The 23644-nt window shown below is 46.2% G+C and overlaps 1 protein-coding gene across 1 annotated transcript in view; it reads right to left on the bottom strand.

Moving 5' to 3' along the window:
* Nucleotides 1–2163: 2163 nt before the first annotated feature.
* The window catches only part of qrfprb (pyroglutamylated RFamide peptide receptor b), a 28996-nt gene continuing 7515 nt past the window's right edge, over nt 2164–23644 (bottom strand). The window contains exons 2-6 of the mRNA XM_060938701.1: nt 22294–22452; nt 19578–19639; nt 3277–3512; nt 2994–3091; nt 2164–2801 (exon numbers count right to left, since the gene is read on the bottom strand). Of these exons, the coding sequence (XP_060794684.1) occupies nt 2542–2801; nt 2994–3091; nt 3277–3512; nt 19578–19639; nt 22294–22452 (815 nt within the window). The 3' untranslated portion in view covers nt 2164–2541. The remainder of the gene's footprint in view (nt 2802–2993; nt 3092–3276; nt 3513–19577; nt 19640–22293; nt 22453–23644) is intronic.

Raw genomic sequence — 23644 nt, 5'->3', positions numbered from 1 at the left:
AATTATGAAGCTTAATGAATGCAGTCTTCACAGGTGAAACCCAGAACTCAATTGGAGTGTAAACATTCAGAGGGATTAACTGTTTAAACAATCAATCTAACAGGGCACATCTGGGTAACAAGAAACACCTGTCAGTCACAAATGGGATTCCTCCCAAAACACCACTGTGACCAATCATGGCATTGCTCCCTCCCTACGTGTCATTGTAACCAATCAGCACACAGTACCCTCCACCAGTACCACTGTAACCAATCAACACACAGTACCCTCCACCAGTACCGCTGTAACCAATCAACACACAGTACCCTCCACCAGTACCGCAGTAACCAATCAACACACAGTACCCTCCACCAGTACCGCTGTAACCAATCAACACACAGTACCCTCCACCAGTACCACTGTAACCAATCAACACACAGTACCCTCCACCAGTACCGCTGTAACCAATCAACACACAGTACCCTCCACCAGTACCACTGTAACCAATCAACACACAGTACCCTCCACCAGTACCGCTGTAACCAATCAACACACAGTACTCTCCCCCAGTACCACTGTAACCAATCAACACACAGTACCCTCCACCAGTACCGCTGTAACCAATCAACACACAGTACCCTTCCCCAGTACCGCTGTAACCAATCAACACACAATACCCTCCACCAGTACCACAGTAACCAATCAGCACACAGTACCCCCCACCAGTACCGCTGTAACCAATCAACACACAGTACCCTTCACCAGTACCACTGTAACCAATCAACACACAGTACCCTCCACCAGTACCACAGTAACCAATCAACACACAGTACCCTCCACCAGTACCGCTGTAACCAATCAACACACAGTACCCTCCACCAGTACCACTGTAACCAATCAACACACAGTACCCTCCACCAGTACCGCTGTAACCAATCAACACACAGTACCCTCCACCAGTACCACTGTAACCAATCAACACACAGTACCCTCCACCAGTACCACTGTAACCAATCAACACACAGTACTCTCCCCCAGTACCACTGTAACCAATCAACACACAGTACCCTCCACCAGTACCGCTGTAACCAATCAACACACAGTACCCTCCACCAGTACCACTGTAACCAATCAACACACAGTACCCTCCACCAGTACCGCTGTAACCAATCAACACACAGTACCCTCCACCAGTACCGCTGTAACCAATCAACACACAGTACCCTCCACCAGTACCACTGTAACCAATCAACACACAGTACTCTCCCCCAGTACCACTGTAACCAATCAACACACAGTACCCTCCACCAGTACCGCTGTAACCAATCAACACACAGTACCCTCCACCAGTACCACTGTAACCAATCAACACACAGTACCCTCCACCAGTACCGCTGTAACCAATCAACACACAGTACCCTCCACCAGTACCACTGTAACCAATCAACACACAGTACCCTCCACCAGTACCACTGTAACCAATCAACACACAGTACCCTCCACCAGTACCACTGTAACCAATCAACACACAGTACCCTCCACCAGTACCGCTGTAACCAATCAACACACAGTACCCTCCACCAGTACCACTGTAACCAATCAACACACAGTACCCTCCACCAGTACCACTGTAACCAATCAACACACAGTACCCTCCACCAGTACCACTGTAACCAATCAACACACAGTACCCTCCACCAGTACCACTGTAACCAATCAACACACAGTACCCTCCACCAGTACCACTGTAACCAATCAACACACAGTACCCTCCACCAGTACCACTGTAACCAATCAACACACAGTACTCTCCCCCAGTACCACTGTAACCAATCAGCACACAATACCCTCCACCATTATCAAAATAACCAATCAGCACACAGTACCCTCCACCATTATCAAAGTAACCAATCAGCACACAATACCTTCCACCAGTATCAAAGTAACCAATCAACACACAGTACCCTCTCCATCATCACTGTGACCAATCAACACACAATACCCTCCCCCAGCACCACAGTAACTAATCAGCACACAGTACCCTCCCCTAGTACCAAAGTAACCAATCAGCACACAGTACCCTCCCCCAGTACCAAAGTAACCAATCAGCACACAGTACCCTCCATCAGGACCACTGGAACTAATCAGGATTTAGATTAGCATAATTTTCTTACTGTACACCAATCACAGACAGAAACGACGCTAAAACTGATATTACATTTTTATAATTTACCGTCATAATCAACATCACAATATTGTAAGTAGGAATACTTTTTATCCAGAGAACAAAATTCTGTGCTTGACTTCTCAGAGAAAAGAAAATATGAGACGGTGCTTACATTTGACCAAAAATAAAGATTTCTTACAAAAACAAAAAACAAAAAAACCCCACAGCTGTCCTAATATCACCTTCCAGGGAATAGGTGCATTTCTCTCAGGAGTTCAGAGATGTGCGCTATGTAGGCAGCCTCCTCCTGAACGGAACTCAATAAAAACTGTGATGGTAAACATGGCCGTATATCACATCCCAAATGATCAGCACACCCTCACTGCATATAATACTCAAGTGGTCTGGTCATGGAGTTCCGAGCTGTTGGTGTTGGCGCTGGCCGCGTGACGAGGTTTGGAGAAGTGAACTCTGACGTTGTGCACTCTGGTCCTGTGCAAGTACGAGGACACAGCTGAGACACAGGTCTTCTTAAAGCTCTCGTTCATGAAGGCGTAAACGATGGGATTGTTGAAGGAGTTGGAGAAACCAATGGCCTGAACCACGGCCAGGATCATGTTCAAGGTCACCTCATCATATTTTTGCTCCAGATTATCTGAGGAAAAGTCAGCAAGATGGATGGAAAGACTTTGCTTATTTGTAAGAAGTAAAAGACATACAGCAGCAGTGTGGATTTAAAGGCATGAGCTCGGCTTTCGACGAGCTACAGCTGCATGATGAAGATAAAGATCACAGGTATATTATAAATACTGTGTGTACAAGTGTTTGAGAGGAGATTTTTACTCACTGTACTCGAACATCATGTGGACGGTGTGGAATGGAGCCCAGCAGATGGTGAACAGCAGCACAACAGTGACCATCATCTTCACTGCACGTTTCTTCTTCCTGTGTCAAAAGCAGACCAGACAGATGTTCACCAGGTGGCCAGATGTGTTATGGTTATTGCCTTCTTCTCTTCACACTACTTAGTCAAGTCAGTTTATTTGTATCACGCTTTTAACAATCGACACTGGAGCAAAGCAAATTTCCAGAAAAATAAAGACTCTTTGTGAAACGAGTGTCCTGTGTACCTGCAGATCTTGTTAATCTGGGTGTGGTTGACGGTGTGGAGGACCGAGGTGTCCCCCACCCTCTTGTGGATCCACAGCTCGATGCTGATGCGTGTGTAGAGGAACGACATGGTCGCCAGCGGCAGAACAAACAGAGCCACCATGATGAAGGTGGTGTAAATCTTCCTCTGAAGCTCTGAGCTCCACAGCTCCTGACAGCACACGTGATGATTCTCATACAAGAAGTCGTATTTCACCTGACACACACACATACACACTGTTGGGGTTAAAGTGAATAATATTCCTATACCTGATTTTTTTTTTAAAGATTATGCATTCCTCTATATAAGATAAACTTTATTGATCCTGCAGGAAATTTCACTTCACCTTCAGATCATAAAACTTCACTCCATGGTTAGACATGATTACAGCACAAGGCAACAAATCTCATAAACACTTGACCACCAGATAATGAAATTTGTCTCTTTATTTCCATAAGACAGATGGGTTTTTATCCAGCACTTATTTTTAATTTGTTTTTTAAAAAATAACATGGGATTATTTAGTAACACATTTTACAGAAAATATTCATGACAGTTTCATATAAAACGAGTTAAAACAGTTTTATGAGTCCATTCGCTTGTTGGACAGGTGACGGTTTGTGTTGTGTAAGGGCGATAGACAGATGTAATCACAGGAAGAGTTTTATTGAAAACACACAGCAAACCAATCCAAAATGGAGACAAAACCAGGCAGTGGTGGAGTGAGGCCCAGATAGGATATCAGAGGGATACAATACTCACAGTCCAAACACACAAACAGGGTCAAAACCAGAAAAGTGACACAAAATACAAGGTTTTCACAAAGTCTGTGTGTTACTCAGAGTCCTTATATAAATGTCTGTGCTGTGATTGAGCTCTAATCAGGAACAGGTGCATGGGGATTAGTCCTAATGGTGCTGAGAGATGAAACCAGACAGCTGTGTGACGTACGGAGTGTGATATTGGATGGTAACTCTACAGTAGTGATGTAAAGTGAAAGCGCTGGTTCACTGCTGTCCCCCAGGCACCCAGCAGAGTCACACTATAATAAATGTGCTGGTGTTGTTTCTGGCGCATGGCATGCGATGTCAAAGAAAGGAATAAATATGTATCATAACTGCGATGTGTCTCTCATCATTGGTCTCACAGTCACAAGACAATGCAGTGATTTATTGAGGTTAAAAACACAACACGACACAATTCAATGGTTCATTCGTGGTGCTGTAATATTATTATTCTATTCAGGGTGTCAGTAAAGGCATTGAAACCAGCAGCGCTAATTGAACTACAAACATGGCTGCTCAAGACTACGATGTCCAAGAGTCACAGCGCCCCCTGTCATCGGAGTATTGAACTCAGCTGTGGCTTATTCCCAATCAGTAACCACGCTACTTAAACCTCTCCCTCACACACCCTCAATGCGAAGTATCGTTCTGTCTTTTCCAGTCCATACTGAGCCTTTATATCTCTGCCTGTCTCTTGTTGTTTTGATTATCATGTTCCCTTTTTAGTCAACGCTTCCTGTCTTGCCTGTGTTACTCTGTTCAGCGATCGACTGACCCTAGCCTGCCTTCTGACCACAATCGTAGCTTCATGATTTGGCTTTGTTACTGTTTGCTCCCCACTCTCCCCTGCAAATACATCTGTAAGTGCCTGCACCCTGACAGGATGCTTTGCCTACAATGGATGTAGCTGAGGAGGTGAAGCAAACTGCATTGAATGCTCAGGGGCATTTACTAGGAGAACATCAACAGATGCTTGCGGACCTCAACACACAGATGGCACAACTTGCAGCTGTGATGTCGCAGGCCCTCCTTTCACACCCTGAGGCATCTTCTAGTTCCGCATTACAGCTCCCCGTTCCGGAAAAGTATGCTGGGGATGCTCATGCCTGCAAGAGATTCCTGCTTCAGTGCTCCCTGTATTTCTCTACTGTGCCTCAACTCTCGGATGAACACAAAATTGCTAAGTTTCTATAATTTCTCACTGGTAAGGCATTGCAATGGGCAAGCACCATATGGAGAAAAGGAGGAGAATGAATGATTTCATATGAGTGTTTCCTCAAGCTTTTCAAACAAGTATTTGATCACGAACCTGATGGAGTTGAAGTCAAAGAAAGTCTTCTTACCATGAAACAAGGTTCAAGAAGAGTTGCTGAATATGCTTTGGATTTCCAAACTCTGGCCGCAGCCAGTGGATGGAATGAACCAGCATTGAAGGCAGTGTTCCACCAAGGTCTTCGTCCTGAGGTTCTCAGCAAAATGGAATGTAGGGATGAAAACTTAACACTAGACTCCCTTATTGACTTAGCAATCCGGTTAAATCATCTGCTTACCAGCTGGCCCTCTCTCACGGAGAACTCCACACCCATTCATGTGTCTGAAGAAAATGCACCCATGGAAGTTTCCAACATTCATCTGAAATGATCAGAACAGGAAAGGAGGAAGAGAGATGGTCTCTGCTTTTACTGCAGGAGTTTAGAGCATAAAATCAACCAGTGTCCCATCCACCCATCTCGCTCCAATTCAGCAGAAACCACGACTCATGCGGTGAGTCCTGAGCAAAAATTTAATGCACAATTGTTTAAAGTGCCTGTATTGTTAAAGCGGGTGTCCTCCACATGGAGGGGAATTTCATCAACAGCATGATCGTCCAGAAGTACGACCTGCCCACAATCCCTCTGCAGAGTCCACTCAGCATTCAAACCATCGATGGAGGACCCATAGGTGATGGCCTTGTCACTACTAGAACCGCTCCCATTCACATTCAGGTGAAAGCACTCCATTCAGAACACATCTCTCTCTATGTGAACACCACAGTCCATCATGACATCATTCTTGGGTAACCCTGGTTACAACTTCATGATCAACTGATCTCTTGGCAGAACAAGAAAATTCTTCAATGGTCTCCCACATGCTTTCAAAACTGTCTCTTACGTCCCCAACTATGTATCTCCTCAACATCAGTGGAGAGCCTGCAACCAGACTCTATTGAGAATGTCCCTGAGTGTTATCTAGACCTACAGGAAGTCTTCAGTAAAAGAAAAGCCTGTGGGCTACCACCTCACAGACCATATGACTGTGCTATCAACCTTCTACCAGGTATGTCACCTCCGTGTGGTCGAATCTATCTCCTTTCCCAGAAGGAACACACTGCCATGGAGTAATACATCCAGGAAGCCCTCAACCAAGGATACAGTCATCCCTCCCAATCACCAGCCTCAGCAGGCTTCTTCTTCATTGAAAAATGAGGTGGCGGCCTTCGACCTTGCATAGATTATAGAGGACTTAACCAGGTTACCGTCAAATATCCCTATCCTCTTCCTCTTGTTCCATCTGCCCTAGAACAACTTCACTCCACCAAGATATTCTCCAAGCTTGACCTGCACAGTGCTTATAATTTGATAAGGATCAAGAAAGGAGACGAATGGAAGACCACTTTCAGTACAACCACTGGTCACTTTGAGTACCAGGTAATGCCATATGGCCTTTCTTCGGCTCCCAGTGTATTTCAGTGCCTTATCAATGACATACTAAGGGACATGCTGGGAAGATATGTTATTGCATATATCAACAACATTTTGATCTACTCCCCTGACAAGAAAAGTCATCAAGAACATGTCAGAGCTGTCCTCCAGCGCTTACTAACCAACCTTCTCTACATAAAGGCAGAGAAGTGCGAATTCCACCATAACCAAATCTCCTTTTCGGGGTACATCATAAGTTCAGAAGGAGTCAGCATGGATTCCTCCAAGGTTTCTGCAGTCATGTCTTGGCCAGTACCCATGTCGATAAAGGAGTTTCAATGATTCCTGGGCTTTGTGAACTTCTACCGTGGTTTCATCAGAGGCTTCAGCATGATTGCAGCTCCCCTAGTGGCCTTGCTCAAGGAGGGGCCAAAATGGCTTCAGTGGAACCCTTCTGCTGAGGAAGCCTTTAATCGGCTAAAAAACATGTTCACTTCAGCACCGGTTCTGCAGCATCCTGACCTGACCAAGCCTTTCATAGTGGAAGTTGATGCATCTGACACAGGAGTCAGAGGAATCTTATCCCAACGTTTCAATGAAAGACAAAAACTTTATCCTGTGGCTTTCTTCTCCAGGAAGCTCATGTCTGCAGAGAGAAACTATGACATCAGGAACCGTGAACTGCTTGCCATCAAGCTCGCTCTTGAGGAGTGGAGACACTGGCTGGAGGGGCCACTCATCCCTTCACAATACTCACCGACCATAAAAACCTAGAGTATCTCAAGAAAGCCAAGCCACTAAACCCACGCCAAGCCAGATGGGCTCTCTTCTTCATGCGTTTTAATTTCTCGATCTCATTCCGTCCAGGATCAAAGAACACTAACCTGTCTCACACCTTTGTCTCATCATGCCAGGATCCTGCTACCCATGCTATTCTTCCATCCAACTGCTTTATACAGTCCATCACTTGGGACCTAGACCAGCAGATAAGGAACTCCCAACCCAGGACAGTTCCAGTCAGCCTTCCACCTGGCCTGCTCTATGTCCCAAAGCATCTCTGAAGGCGACTCATCACCTGGGCCCACACGTCTCCCACCACGGGACAGCCTGGCAGCCATCGAACTCACCAGATTAACTGATGGGAGAACTCACAAGTACTGATGGGAGAACATGCTCATGGAGATCAACCAGTTCACTGAATCTTGCTCCAAGTGTGCCCAGGCAAAGGTTCCATGAACACTGCCAGCGGGTAAGCTTTGTCTCCTCCTGGTACCTCAAAGACCTTGGTCACACATAGCCATCGATTACATCACAGACTTACCACCCTCCCAGGGCAACACCACCATCATGTTGATAGTCGACAGGCTCTCCAAAGCACTGAAACTCTTTCCATTACCAGGCATCCCTACAGCACTCCAAACTGTTGAACTACTGTTTCAACAAGTATTTAGATACTTTGGTATCCCTGAGGACACAGTCAGCGACCGAGGCCCCCAGTTCATTTAACGTTTGTGGACCTGCTTCATGGAGCGGCTAGGAGTCTCAGTAAGTCTCACATTTGGTTATCATCCTCAATTCAACAGCCAAGTGGAGAGGACAAACCAAGAGATCGGATGCTTTCTACAAATTTTCTGCATGAGGAACCGGGGGACTGGTCACGTTTCATCCCATGGGCCGAGTATGTACAAAATTCACTGACGCACTCTGTGACACAACTAACCCCCTTCCAGTGCATACTCAGCTATCAACCACCCCTGTTCCCCTGGGACGACACTCCAGCACAAGTTCAAGCCACTGAAGACTGGTTTTCTCACAGCCAAGCTGTCTGAGAGGAGGTACATCAGCATATCGAGACAGTAAATGCCAAGTACAAGGAATATGCTGACAAGCAGAGAAGTAGCAACCCAGATTTCACTCCTGGTGACAGAGTGTGGGTCTCCACGAAGAATCTCAGAGCACCCAACACATGCTGAAAACTACAAGCACGATACATCGGTCCATTCAAAATACTCCGGCGAATCAACAATGTCTCTTACAGGTTAGAACTTTCCCCTCACAGTCGGATGTCCCCAACATTTCAAGTCTCCTGTCTAAAGCCTGCCGTTCCAGGCCTGCTTGCCAAGAACCCTCTCCTCCAGGAGCATCCACCTTTAAGCCTAGAAGGTGAGCCCATCTACCAGATAAATAGGTTACTCGACTCCAGATGCAGAGGAGGTCAAATTGAGTATCTGGTAGACTGGGAAGGCTATGGGCCAGAAGAAAGAAGCTGGGTGGGAGCCAAGGACATTCTGGACCTCTGTTAAAATGGAAATTCCATGCTCAACATCCTGACAAACCCACACCCAGGAGGAGAGGGTGCCCCAGGAAGAATGTAGCTCCCAGTGGGAGCTCCTCGGGGGGAGGGTACTGTCAGTAAAGGCATTGAAAACAATGAACTAGAGATCAGAGGTTTAAGCTGTGACACATGGAAAATGGGGTGAATACATCGCATGGTGAGTGGTAATGCCAGTCTGACAGAACATGGATTGATTACCTTGCTGATGAGGAAGGGTCCTAGGTATCTGGGAGCCAGCTTGCAGGAGACGGTTTTGAGTGGCAGATGGCGCATGGAGAGCATGACTCGCTGCCCCACCCGGTAAGTGGGTGCCTTAGAGCGGTGTTTGTCGGCCTTCCTCTTGGATGCTAGGGTGGAATGAATGAGTCTTCTCCGAGCCGATGCCCACGTCCTCCTGCAGCAGCGTATGAAGGTCTTGGCTGAGGGTATGGTGACCTCCTCCTCTTGGTTGGGGAAGAGTGATGGTTGGTAACCTAGGGAGCACTGGAAGGGCGAGAGGCCTGTGGCAGATGAAGGGAGAGTGTTGTGAGCGTACTCGACCCAAGGTAAGTACTTACTCCAAGAAGCGGCATCCCTGGACGTCATGCACCTGAGTGCCACCTCCAAAGCTTGATTTGCTTGTTCTGCCTGGCCATTGGTTTGAGGATGGAACCCTGAGGAGAGGCTACAGGAGGCCCTAATGAGTTTGCAGAAGGCCCTCCAGAATTGTGCAGTGAACTGAGGACCCCGGTCGGAAACGATGTCAGTGGGGAATCCGTGTAGGTGGAAAACATGAAGGATGAGTAATTCGGCAGTTTCTTTAGCTGTGGGAAGCTTGGGCAGAGGGACAAAATGGACTGTCTTGGAGAACCGGTCAATAACTGTGAGGATGCATGTGTTGCCACCTGAGTTGGGGAGTCCTGTGATGAAGTCCTGGGTGATGTGAGACCAGGGTTGATGAGGAATTGGGAGGGGTCTTAGCAGGCCAGCAGGGGGTTGATTGGCTGTCTTGTTCCGGGCACATGTGTCGCAGGCTGCCACAAACTCCTGGACGTCTTCCTTGATGGATGGCCACCAGAAGCGCTGTTGGATGAGTGCCAGGGTTCGAGCAGCTCCTGGATGACAAGCCAACTTGGAGCCATGACCCCACTGCAGCACCTGGATTCACACAGAACAGGGAACAAGCAGATGGTTAGGTGGAATGTTGCTTGAGTTACCTTCTCTGGGGTCCTGCTCCAAGGCCTTCTGCACCAAACAGCGTGGAGGGAGGATGGTTTCAGGTATACTAGACTCCTTCTGGCGGGCAGAGAATATCCTGGACAGGGCGTCGGGTTTGCCGTTCTTAGAGCCTGGGCGGTAGGAGAGCGTGCATTGGAAACGGGAGAAGAAAAGAGACCATCGGGCTTGCCGTGAGTTAAGGCGTTTGCCGGATTTGAGGTATTCCAGATTCTTGTGGTCAGTCCAGATGAGGAAGGGGAGATCCGACCCCTCGAGCCAGTGCCTCCACTCCTCTAAGGCTAGCTTGATGGCTAACAGCTCTCTGTCGCTGATGTAATTTCGTTCAGCAGGGAACAGCCGGCGAGAGAAGAAGGAGCAGGGGTGGACCTTGTTATCATTGGCCCTCTGGGAGAGGATGGCTCTGACCCCAGACTCAGAAGTGTCGACCTCCACGATAAACTGTTTTGTGGGATCAGGTATGGTGAGAATGGGTGCTGTGGTGAACTTGTGCTTGAGCATGAAGAAGCCTTTCTCCACTTCCTCCCCCCACTTGAATGAGGTCTTAGTCGAGGTTAAAACTGTGAGAGGTCCAGCCACTGTGCTGAAGTTGCAGATAAAGCACCTGTAGAAATTGGCGAATCCCAAGAAATGCTGGAGCTCTCGTCGCAAGGATGGGGTGGGCCAGTCACCGACTGCCTCAAGCTTGAGGGGGTCCATCTGGATCCTAGCCAGGGAGATGATGAACCCCAGAAACGAGACAGAGCTTTGGTGAAATTCACTTTTCTCTGCCTTGACATATAGCTTATTTTCTAGCAGGCGCTGGAGGACCTGCCGGACGTGGCCCCGATGTTCCTCCAGGGAGCAAGAGAAGATCAGGATGTCATCCAGGTACATGAAAATGAAGATGTTGAGAAATTCCCTCAGGACGCCGTTGACAAGTGCCTGGAAGACTGCGGGCGCATTGGTCAGGCTGAAAGGGACCACGGGGTACTCATAGTGGCCAGTGGTGGTGTTGAAGGCCGTCTTCCACTCGTCCCCCTCTCTGATCCTGACGAGATGGTAGGCATTGCGTAAGCCCAACTTGGTGAATATCTTGGCTCCCTGGAGTAGTTCAAAGGCCGTAGTCATGAGCGGTAGTGGGTAGCAGTTCTTGACTGTGATGGCATTGAGACCTCGATAATCAATGCATGGGCGGAGCGACTTGTCCTTCTTATTCACGAAGAAGAATCCTGCCCCTGCTGGGGAGGAAGAAGGGCGGATGATCCCAGCTGCCAGAGACTCAGAGATGTACTTCTCCATAGCTTGCCTTTTGATGGGAGACAGAGAGTAGAGTCGCCCTTTGGGTGGCGCTGTCCCAGGCAGGAGGTCGATTCCACAGTCATACGGTCTGTGAGGAGGGAGGGACACTGCTTGGGTCTTGCTGAAAACAAGTCTTAAATCCAGGTATTCCAGAGGCACATGAGAGAGGTTGGGAAACTCGCTGGCTGGAGGCTGCAGTGGTCTGGCGGGAGGCAGAGTGGAGTTCAGGCAGAAAGCTAGGCAGGAATGGCTTCAGCCTAGGATGGTGTTATTGGCCCAGTTTAGGTGAGGGTTGTGCAGCGTTAACCAGGGTAATCCTAGGATGATGGGTATGTGGGGGTTGTTCATGACATGGAGCTGGATGGTTTCTGAATGGTTACCAGAAATCCTCAGGGTGAGCAGGGGGGTAAGGTGGGTGATGGTGGTCAAGCCGGTGCCATTGAGTGTCAGGACTGTGAGAGGGATGTCGAGGGCAAGTAGCGGAATTCCCAGACGCTTGGCAGTGGCAGAGCAGATTAGGTTCCTGTCTGCCCCTGAGTTGACAAGGGCCTGGAGATGGTGATGCTGGTTGTTGTGGATAATGATGACAGGGAGTAACAGTCGATCAGCAGGGGGCTGGTTCCGAGTGTTGCCCACCAGGGCCCCTCGATTCACTGGTGGGGCTTGTCCTTTTAGCGGGCAGGCTCGGCAGATGTGCCCTTGCTGACCGCAGTAGAAACAGGACCCTGCGCTCCACCGGCATTGTCGTTCCTCCACTAACACCTGTACCCGGTCTACTTGCATAGGTTCGATGGACATGGCAGGAGGTGGAGAGGAGGTGAAGCTGGGGCAGGTCTTCTCTCTCCTCCATTGCTGGATCCGGGTGTTGATGCAGTTGGCAAGGTCCATGAGATTGGAGAGGTCCGACGGCAGTTCCCGTGATACCAGCTCATCCTTAATGATGTCAGACAAGCTATGTAGGAACGCATCAACCTGGGCATTCTCGTTCCAACCGCATGATGCCGCCAATGTCCGGAACTCGATGGCATAGTCTGAGGCAGACCGGGACCCCTGCCACAGCTCCAAAAGTTCCCTAGCGGCCTCCCGGCTGGACAGAGAGCTGTCGAAAGTTCACCTCATCTCTTCGGAGAAATCTTTGAAACAGGAGCAGAAGGGAGCATCAGCGTCCCAGACCTCTGTTTCCCATTCCCTGGCCTTGCCAGGGAGGAGTGTGATGATATATGCCACCCGGGAGCGTTCTGTGGGGAAGGTCAGAGGTTGCAGCTCCATGATCAATGAGCATTGAGACAAGAATGATCTACAAGTACCTGGCTCTCCATCATAGGGCTGAGGCGCTGGGAGTCTCGGTTCGCGGGAAAAGGCAGTGGCAGGAGCTGAAGTTGGAGACTGCTGGGGAGAGGTAGGCATGGCTTGATAGTGCTGCATTTGTGTGGTGGTTCTGTGTAATCTGTTGGAGGTCTTGCTGATGGGTCCCAAGGAGAGTCCCTTGCTGCTGGATGGCCATTCTCAGACAGGTGAGTTCCACTGATCCATGTTGGCCAGAACGTACTGTTAGGGGTTGTGGAGGTGTGGTGGGATAAGGATCCACAAGCAGAACACAGACAGTAATCAAATAAATAGAGAGATTTAATCCAGGGAAAAGGGCGTGGCACAAGGGCGTGGCAAGGGCATGGCACTAACAAGCGCGTGGCACTAACAGGACAAAAACAAATGGGAAAAATAATCCAGATAACAAGAGACAGAAAACTAGACAAAAACACAAAACAGGCAAAGACAAAAATGCTAGGACAAAAAAAACAAAAACAAGAAAAAAAAACCCTAGTGCAAAACCCCATGAACTAGAACATGAACCCTTAGTGCAAAAACCATGAAATTAAAAAAATGAGCTTGAGCAAACATCTGTGAAACATAACAGAGGCACAGAAATGGCTAGAAGCAAAGCGAGACGTTCTGGCAAAGTTCCTGTCTGAGAATGGCATTTTTATAACAGCAGAGAAAACCAGGAAGTGAATGCAGGCATGAAGGAATTCCCATTCCAGATTTGGATTGGCACTGGCATGAGAGATTCATAATCTCTGGATTGGACGTCCGGAGCAGAGCATGACAATTTCAGCTCCTTCTTGATCAATAATATTTCAAATTACAAAAGTGTCTGTATTTTCTGACATACTGGTGTTTCTGTGGTCTCAGCTCACGTGGTTTAACTCAGATAATTACCGAGGATGTGTGTGTGCGCGTATGTGTGTGTGTGTGTGTGAGAGAGAGAGAGAGATTGTCAAAAATGGGTTCTGCATAAAATGTTCCTGTTGGGTGGCAAGTTTCATGGAAATATATCGATACCAGTTGCCAGAAGGCAGGAGTTCTGGGATTCCCTGGCTGTGTGGAGCACTCTGTGATGATCTGGGAACAAATCCAGACAGCGAGAAACAGATCAGATCTCCATGTAGTTTAGCTGGACCTTGCAAATGCTTACAGCTCTGTTCCTCACCAGCTGATCGCCTTTGTGGTCAACTTCTTCCATGTTCCACCATGCATTCAGACCTTAGTGGAGAAGTACTTTATCACTTTTCATGTCTGCTACATCCAAGTCGATTTCAGCTGGTTGGCACCAGCTGGAGAAAGGAATAGCAATGGGCTGTTCTATCTCTCCCATCTTATTTACAGCAGCGTTTGAGATCATCCTAATTGGTGGTAGACAGATGGTTCAAGGAGTCAGGTCTCAGTTAGGTCATAGACTCCCAGCTATAAGAAGCTACATAGATGATGTCACCACTGTCCTCCAGACAGCTGCATGCACTGTCAGACTCCTAAAGAGGTTTGAGGAGCTGCTTGCATGGGCCAGGATGAGAATAAAGCCAGCTAGGTCCCACAGTCTGTCTATCCAGAAGGGAGTCAGGAATGATAGCATCTGCTTCTCAATTGATGGTGAGAAAATTCCACTTCTGGTGCATCAACCCGTCTGAAGCCTTGAAAGGCTCTACACAGCTGACGTGTCTGACCATCATATGGATGCCTCAGTAACATCCCAGCTCACAGATGGTCTGGCCAAAATTGACCAAAGCTGCCTTCCAGGGAAATTCAAAGTCTGGCGTTATCAGTTTACCCTGTATCAGTGTCTGATGTGGCCCCTGAAACTGTGTGATATCACTTTGGCAACAGCCCTGAAAATGGGCAGGAAGGCAAATAGTTTCATTAGGAAATGGCTTGGCCTTCCTTGTGGTCTCTCCAATGTGGCACTGTTTGGGAGAAACATCATGCAACTTCCACTGAAATCCATTAGTCAGGGCTACAAGCAGGAGAAGATGAGGCTTGTATTTGAACTAAAAGACTTGCCTGACCTGCTTGTGCAAAATACCAGAGTCCAGGTCCATACAGGATATAAGTGGAGTGCAATGCAGACAGTTGACCAGGCTATCAGCCAGTTAAAACTCCAAGAGATTGTTGGGTTACCACAGTCAGGAAGGACAGGCCTAGGATGGGGAGCCACATCCAAAATGTGGTCCAAGGCAACAGAAAGGGAAAGGAGAGACCTCATGATCTCCAAAGTGCTGAAAATGGAGGAGGAGTGCTACAAGATCAGAGCTGAGAGTCAACACCAACAAGGTAGATGGACCACCTGGGAGGCCATTGTTAACAGGAACATCACATGGGCTGACATGTGGAGGATGCCCCAAGCAAGGCTTAGCTTCCTCATCAGGGCCATATACGACACCCTTCCAAGTCCCCAGAACTTACATCTGTGGTATGGATCAAAGGAGAACTGCCACCTATGCTCCTCCCAGAGCCCAAGCCTGCAGCACATCCTTTCTGGGTGCAAGACAGCACTAATGCAGGGTTGGTACAGATGGCGTCATGATCTAGCTCTGCGCAAGCTTGCAGAAACCCTGGAAACACGCAGACTGGAGGTAAATAGGGCCAGCCCAACAACATCACAGTGGCGGATCCAGTTTGTCATGCAAGGGGGGGAGGGCAGAGCAGCAACCTGAAGGAGTGGTCTCTCTTGTTACCTGGAGGTGAGTGGAGCATGGCAGCTGATCTTGACTGCCAGTTGAAGTTCCCCACTGAGATAACCACAACCTCCTTACGGCCTGATATTGTCCTCTGGTCTATTCCGACCAAAACGGTCATCATGGTCGAACTGTCTGTCCCATGGGAGGAGGGGATAGAGGCTGCCTTTGAGTGTAAAAAGGAGAGGTACACAGATCTTGCAGCTGTGTGCTCACAAGCTGGGTGGAGGGCTCTCACCTACCCAGTGGAAATTGGCTGCAGAGGCTACACTGGGGTATCCACCCAGTGGCTCCTGAAGATGCTTGGTATCACAGGCTGCAAACAGAAGAAGGCACTCTCAGACCTGGCAGAAGAGGCGGAAAGAGGAAGTTTCTGGCTGTGGTTCTGCAGAAAGGATAAAGCGTGGGGTAAACAGGGATCCTAGGGCCAGCTGAAGGGGGTGGCAGGGAGACGTCCCCGCCGCTGCTCCACCAACCTGAGATGTTCTGGGATTAAAGGAGCAAAACATCAGGGAAAGGTATCTCCTGGCTGATGACCCTGCAGCAGCTGGCCCAACGGCACCATCAGAGGTGCTTCAGGCAGAAATGCTCAGCAGGTAGACCTACCTGTGCTGACAATACCCAATTTTTTTTTTAATTTATTGCAGAATAAGTATCAAAATATGTAAAAATAAATAAAAAATGGGGTCCATAATTTGGTACTGTTTCTGTTTATAATTACAGTGCCCTCCACAATTATTGGCACCCCTGGTTAAGATGTGTTAAAAGTCTTAAAATAAATTCAATTTTTATTGCAGAAGCATAATCTCACACTGAAAATGGTAGAAAAATGTAACCCTTAACTCAGGTGAATTAAAAAAATTTAAAAATCCCTGACTAAGAAATAATTTTTTTCATAAAATTACCTGTTCCACAATTATTGGCACCCATAACAATTCCTAGAAAATAAATGTAATTGAAGCATTTCTGTCATTTCTACTGTAGTTTATAAAGTTGATCAGAGTATCTAGGAACCTTTAATTAGTAATTCATCACATCCTGTTTCCCTGGGGTATGAATATGATGTGACACAGAGGCCTAGTTCTCTTATCCACTCTTCAACATGGGAAAGACAAGAGAACACACCATTCAAGTAAGGCAGATGTGTATTGACCTTCATAAGTCAGGCAATGGCTACAAGAAAATAGCCACTCGCCTACACCTGCCCATATCTACAGTCAGAGGAATCATCAAGAAGTTTAAAACAACTGGAACAGTGGCAAACAAGCCTGGCCGAGGATGCAAGTTTATCTTGCCACCACGCACAATGAGGAGGATGGTAAGAGAAGTAAAAAGTTCTCCAAAGCTCACTGTTAGAGAATTGCATCAAAGAGTTGTCATGCTCTGCCCTGGACATCCACTCCGGAGATTATGGATCTCTCACGCCGGTGCCGATCCAGAGCCAGGACAGGAATTCCCTCTCACCCTTATTCACTTCCTGGTTTTCACTGCTGTGTATAAATAAACCATTCTCAGACTCTGTTTTTGCCAGAACATCTCGTTTGTTTTTCCCTAGCCGTTTCTGTGCCTTAATGCTTTTTTTCTCTCCAGTGTTTTTCCCTTGTTCATGGTTTTTTGCACTAGCTTTTTCTCATTTATGGTTTTTTGCACTAGCAGTTTTTTCTTGTTCATATTTTTTTGCACTAGTGTTTTTCTTGTCCTTGTCTGCCTCATTTGTTTTGTCAAGTTTTTGTCTCCTTTTTTACATGGACTATTTTTGCTACTTTTTTCCTGGATTAAAACCACCTCATTTATTGGATTACTGTCTGAGTCGTGTTCTGCTTTTGGATCCTGTCTCACCATACCTCCACCACCCCTAACAAGAGTAGCATCTTGGGGTCACAAAGTCTCCATAACAACCATCAGGCACTATCTACATGCCAACAAGCTGTTTGGGAGGCATGCACGGAAAATACCTTTTCTCACTTACAAGCATAAACATAAACGTCTGGAGTTCGCTAAGCAGTACTGGGACTTCAACTGGGACCATGTGCTTTGGTCAGATGAGACCAAGATAGAGCTTTTTGGCAACAAACACTCTAATACATCACAAAAGATGAGTATGCGGAAAAGCACCTCATGCCCACTGTGAAGTATGGTTGAGGATCGGTGATGCTGTGGGCCTGTTTCTCTTCCAAAGGCCCCGGGAACCTTGTTAGGATGCATGGCATCATGAACTCTTTGAAATACCAGGACATTTTAAATCAATGTCAGCCCTGCGATGACCTGGTGACTTGTCCAGGGTGAACCCTGCCTTTCGCCCGTAGTCAGCTGGGATAGGCTCCAGCTTGCCTGTGACCCTGTAGAACAGGATAAAGCGGCTACAGATAATGAGATGAGATGAGATTTTAAATCAAAATCTGGTGGCCTATGCCCGAAAGCTGAAGATGGGTCGTCACTGGGTCTTTCAGCAAGATAATGACCCTAAACATGTGGCCAAATCTACACAAAAATGGTTCACCAGACACAAAATCAAGCTCCTCCCATGGCCATCTCAGTCCCCAGACCTCAACCCAATTGAAAACCTGTGGGGTGAGTTGAAGAGGAGAGTGCATAGGAGAGGACCCAGGACTCTGGATGATTTAGAGAGATTGTGCAAAGAGGAATGGTCAAAGATCCCTCTCTTTGTATTCTCCCATCTTGTGAAATGTTATAGGAGAAGATTAAGTGCTGTCTTATTGGCAAAAGGGGGTTGTACAAAGTATTAACATCAGGGGTGACAATAATTATGGCACATATGATTTCATGTAAAATAATTATTTCTAAATGTGGGATTTTTTCCCCACTGAATAAATGCACTTGAATTAAAGTTGGATTTTTCTCTTTTTTTGCATTGTTGTCCTATATTATTAAAAGAAATGAATTTATTAGAAGCCTAAGAACATATCTTAATGAGGGGTGCCAATAATTGTGGAGGGCGCTGTACATTCGACCTGGATCTAATAAATCATCCTGATCCTGTAGTTTTCATTCTCTGTATCTTTGGAAGCATTTAATCAATTTTGATGAAATAAAAAGCATTTAAATAATTCCATTCCATTCCATGACATTACATGGCATTTAGCAGATGCTCTTATCCAGAGTGATGTACAATGAGTGCAAAAGTCAGGTACCAGAAGTGCTGAACTTCTAGATAAAGTTCTAGTGCCAACTGAATAAGTGATACAGTAACACTGAGTGTAATGTTCTGTTGAAGTCCCAATACTCAAACAGCCAAGGAAACAAACCAACCATATAAAGTTCAACTAAATAGAACTCAATCAGCACTCGTACAGGACGTCTGAGTGCGAGTGTAAACCCCTGATGGTGGTTTGGTCCTTGTTTGCAGACATCATGTCTGTGTGAAGAAATGGGTGAAACTGGACACCGATTGAGTTACGTTTCAGCATCTTGACATTTCTGTCATTAATCACTAACGAGAATGCTGAGAGAGTCCATCCATCCATCCATCCATTATCTGTAGCCACTTATCCTGTAGGCGGCACAGTGGTGTAGTGGTTAGCGCTGTTGCCTCACAGCAAGAAGGTCCTGGGTTCGAGCCCCGGGGCCGGCGAGGGCCTTTCTGTGTGGAGTTTGCATGTTCTCCCCGTGTCCGCGTGGGTTTCCTCCGGGTGCTCCGGTTTCCCCCACAGTCCAAAGACATGCAGGTTAGGTTAACTGGTGACTCTAAATTGAGCGTAGGTGTGAATGTGAGTGTGAATGGTTGTCTGTGTCTATGTGTCAGCCCTGTGATGACCTGGCGACTTGTCCAGGGTGAACCCCGCCTTTCACCCGTAGTCAGCTGGGATAGGCTCCAGCTTGCCTGCGACCCTGTAGAACAGGATAAAGTGGCTACAGATAATGAGATGAGATGACTTATCCTGTACAGGGTCACAGGCAAGCTGGAGCCTCACTGAGAGAGTCGACCACTTTAAACTTTAATAACTTTAATAATTCACCTCTAACTTCTGGACGAACAGCATGGGCGATCCCACCATGACTGAGATCAGCCACACCAAGCCTGTAAATACAAAACACACTCATAAATAATTATTAATTCATTATTTTATTATTATTATTATTATTAATGAGTATGCATTTATATTCACAACATGTTATATAATGATAATAAGGCAACCAGGAAACTCTTTAGATATACAGTATAAAAGCAACTTATTTTGTTACATACAGTGGATATAAAAGTTTACACACCCCCTTAAAATTACAGAGGGTGTGTAAATTTTTTTAAAAAGGAAGAAACCAAAATAATTTGATTATTTTTCCATCTTTAATGCGAAATACCAACCAAGATGTGGCAGTTCAGTATGCGTGGGTGGAGCACAGAGGATGTCAGGACAGAGATCAGGTTCAAAGTAGGCTTTATTGCCACACTTTTCAGTGAACAATCTGAACACCAAACAGACACACACACACACACACACACACACACAACCGGTGTCTAGTTCAGGGATGAGCCCTCTGCTCTCGCTCTCCCTACCTAAATAGGGTGCGGTCACTGGGAAGACACACACAAACACGTTAATTGCCATCAGGTGTAGTGATTCTGCCACTTACCTTCCCTGACTCCGCCCTCCTGTCACAGACCGGTGCTTGACCACGCCCCCGCTGCCACACAAGACCATTCAAGTGAGAAATTAATAGAATTGTTTTAGATAACCTACATACCTGGTTGCATAAGTTTACACACCGCTTAACTAATACTTTATTAAAGGCTTGTAATTCAGCACTCATTGTTTATACAAATGAGTTATTTGGTCATTCTTTTATTCCTCTCTTCCTTCCAAATCTGCTCCAGATCTATTAGGCAGTGAGCAGATCTCCTGTACGCAGCCCTCTTCAAGTCTTTCACAGGTTTTGGACAGGATTTAGATCTGAACTCTGACTGAACCTTTCCAAAACATTGATCATCTTCTGAAGCTGTTCCTTTGTTGATTTGGATTTGTGCTTCAGGTCGTTATCATGCTGGAAAGTCAAATAGTTCTTCATCTTCATCTTTCTAACAGATGCATGCAGGCTTTGTGCCAAAAAACATGAGAATGTATAGCTGTCCGTGATTCCCTCTGTCTTGACTAGATCCTCAGACCCAGCTGAAGAGAAGCAGCTCCATAGCACAATGCTCCCACCACCATGCTTCACTGTGGCTGTGATGTTCTTTAGGTGATAAACTCTTGTTTTTACTCCAAACATATCTTTGGGAATTATTTCCCAAAATATTCTGCCTTGGTCTTATCAGATCAGAACACATTGTGTCATGGTTTAGGGTGATTTAGTCGAGCTTGGATGTTTTTTTCCTGAGAAAGCGCTTCTATCGAGACACCATAGCCCATATCCCTGACACGTGAAGAATACCAGAGACTCTTGTCACATGCAAGAACTGACCAGTACTCACCAGCTGTTCTTGCAGCTGGAGGAATAAAGGTGGAAAAAGATCCAATATGATTTATTCTCATTGTTTTTTACATCACAAAATCCTGCAGTGCTATCAGGGGTGTGTAAACTTTTTATATCCACTGTATTTAATATTGCAGAAGGTTTATAATTCCACATTAAGCCACACACATTTTTTTTTTACTTTTTCTGTAGACCATTCTCTAAAGCTTAATGTTTCCTCTAATCCTCCACAGATGGACCTCCTGTGTGATACACTGATGAATCATAAACACACAACACACTGCAGTGCTGAAAAATTAAAAAAGCACTTTTTTGCAATTGTTTTTAAAGAAAAAAAAATCACATGTATGTTCATGTCAGGATCATACAACGGCATATTAGGATGGATGGATGGTTTGTTGGTTGGTTAAAGAAAGAAAGAAAGAAAGAAAGAAAGAAAGAAAGAAAGAAAGCATAAGCAAAATGGAGTTAAAGTGTGTGGGGGGGTATTCTGAGAAAAACCTCCTTTAAATCAAATTAAATTAAAGTTGTACTTTTCCAAGAAAAAAAAATCAGATGTTCTCTGAGATTATAAAGTCATAAATCTGCAGGGAAAAAAACCTCAGAACTTGCGAGAGTTAAAAGTAATACATTTCTGGGGAAAAAACTCTCATGCTTCCTGGCTGCAGTGCATTCTGGGAAATGTTGAAAAGCTCTTCATGCTTTATTTTTTTATACTGCGTGATTGAGGAGAAAAGACTGTGTTTCCTGAAACTCTCAGCTCAGTCTGTGGTGTGATGATGACGATCCAACCTTACATAGAGAAGCGATCTGGTTCCTTGACAAAAAACCCCAAGCAAATAAAAAAAACAAAACACTTTTTAAAAGTTTTTTTGTCTCACAAATTTGTGACTTTTTAATCTCAGAGAATATCCAAGCTTTTTCTCATAAATGTACAATGTTAATCTCGAAAATTCTTTTGTTTTTTTTCTCAGAATAATTACCCCCCAGCTCCATTGTTTGTTTTTTTTAAAACCTACAATGGCCCTAATACGCCGTCATAGGATCGCCATGGCAACAGCCAGAGTTAATTTTTAAATGCAATTCCATGCTGTAAATATAGCAGCGTAAAACACAACGTGTAATTTCAGTTCTGACTCTGCACCGCTAGCCCCCCCGCCCAACCTGAGTTGAGCGACGTGTTACGTGTCATTACTGCTGCCGTTAATCAGAACTGCACCTGGAATAAAGAATGGTGAGGAAGTAGATTTTCCGATGACTGACCCAGTATCCTGTAGGCTCGCTGCGGCGTGTACTGCCTCTTCATTTTGAATGGATGGATGATGCCCTGGTATCTCTCCACTGCGATACACGTCATGGTGAGAATCCCTGTCACGATCGCTGTGGTCTGGACAAATGGAACTGTCTTACACACCAACACACCTGTGAACAGAAACAGTGTCACATGCCGACGCACCTACGATTAGAAGTAGAAACGGTGTCATGTACCAACATGCCTATGAAGAGGAGTGGAATTGGCGTCATGTACCAACACGCCTAAGAAGAGGAGTGGAATTGGCGTCATGTGCCGACAAGCCTACAATTAGAAGTAGAAACAGCGGTTTGCTGAAAACTAAGATGGCTGCTTAATCACAGTGCTCCCCGATGGTTTTGATTAAAAACCCCTGAAATATTCAAGGAGATAGTAAAGTAAAGGTTTGCAGACAAGAATAAGAGCAGGGGCTCCTCAAGAAGCAGGAGACTACAACCTAATGAGGATGACGAAGAACGAACACAAGGAAGCACCGCTAGCCGATGTAGCTCTCCAATCCCGGAGGAAGAGGAAGGAGCGGAGGATGCTAGCCTGCAAAGCATACTGAACAAACTTAAGGACTTTAGACGAGACAACAAACAACATTTTACTGAGATCAAACAGGAATTACGCAGAACAAACAATAGACTGGAAGAAGCAGAGGGGCAGATTGATGAAATAGAAACAACACTACTGGCAGCAACAACACTGCTGGAAAGGCTAACGCAGCGTCATGCTAGCATGGAAGCAAAACTGATCAACCAGGAAGGTTGGGCTCACCGAGACAACATAAGAATTTACGGCATAGCTGAAGGAAAGGAGGACGATAACATGACGCACTTCGTGCAAAATCTTCTTAGAGTTTCGTTGGACTTATCACCTGAAATGAACATTACAATTGAAAGAGCACACAGAACCCTCACTGCCAAGCCCACCAACCCAGAGGCAAAACCCCGGTCTATCATTGTCAAGTTTGTGAGCTACAAAGTTAAAGAGGAGATGATTCGCAAAGCGTGGCAGAAGAAAGAACTTTTCCATAACACAACCCGCTATTACGTGGACCATGACTACCCGGCTGCAATTCTGAAGAGACGTATGGAATATGCTGAAGCAAAGAAAATATTGAAAGGAAAACAAATCAAATTTCATACGCCTTACCCAGCAAAGCTTTGTGTGTTCTACAAAGACGACACATGCTTATACCAGACTGCTGCTGAAGCGACGGAGGATATGACTCGATGAGGTTTTCCAGTTACTATTATACCTGCTCAACCCAGCCCAGACAGTCGAGAAATCCAGCTCCTATCCTCATGGAAAATGGTC

Source organism: Neoarius graeffei, chromosome 14 (genome assembly GCF_027579695.1).
Source record: "Neoarius graeffei isolate fNeoGra1 chromosome 14, fNeoGra1.pri, whole genome shotgun sequence".
Classification (NCBI taxonomy): Eukaryota; Metazoa; Chordata; class Actinopteri; order Siluriformes; family Ariidae; genus Neoarius; species Neoarius graeffei.
The sequence above is the reverse complement of the archived record's forward strand: the minus strand, read 5'-3'. Positions and strand labels throughout refer to the sequence as shown.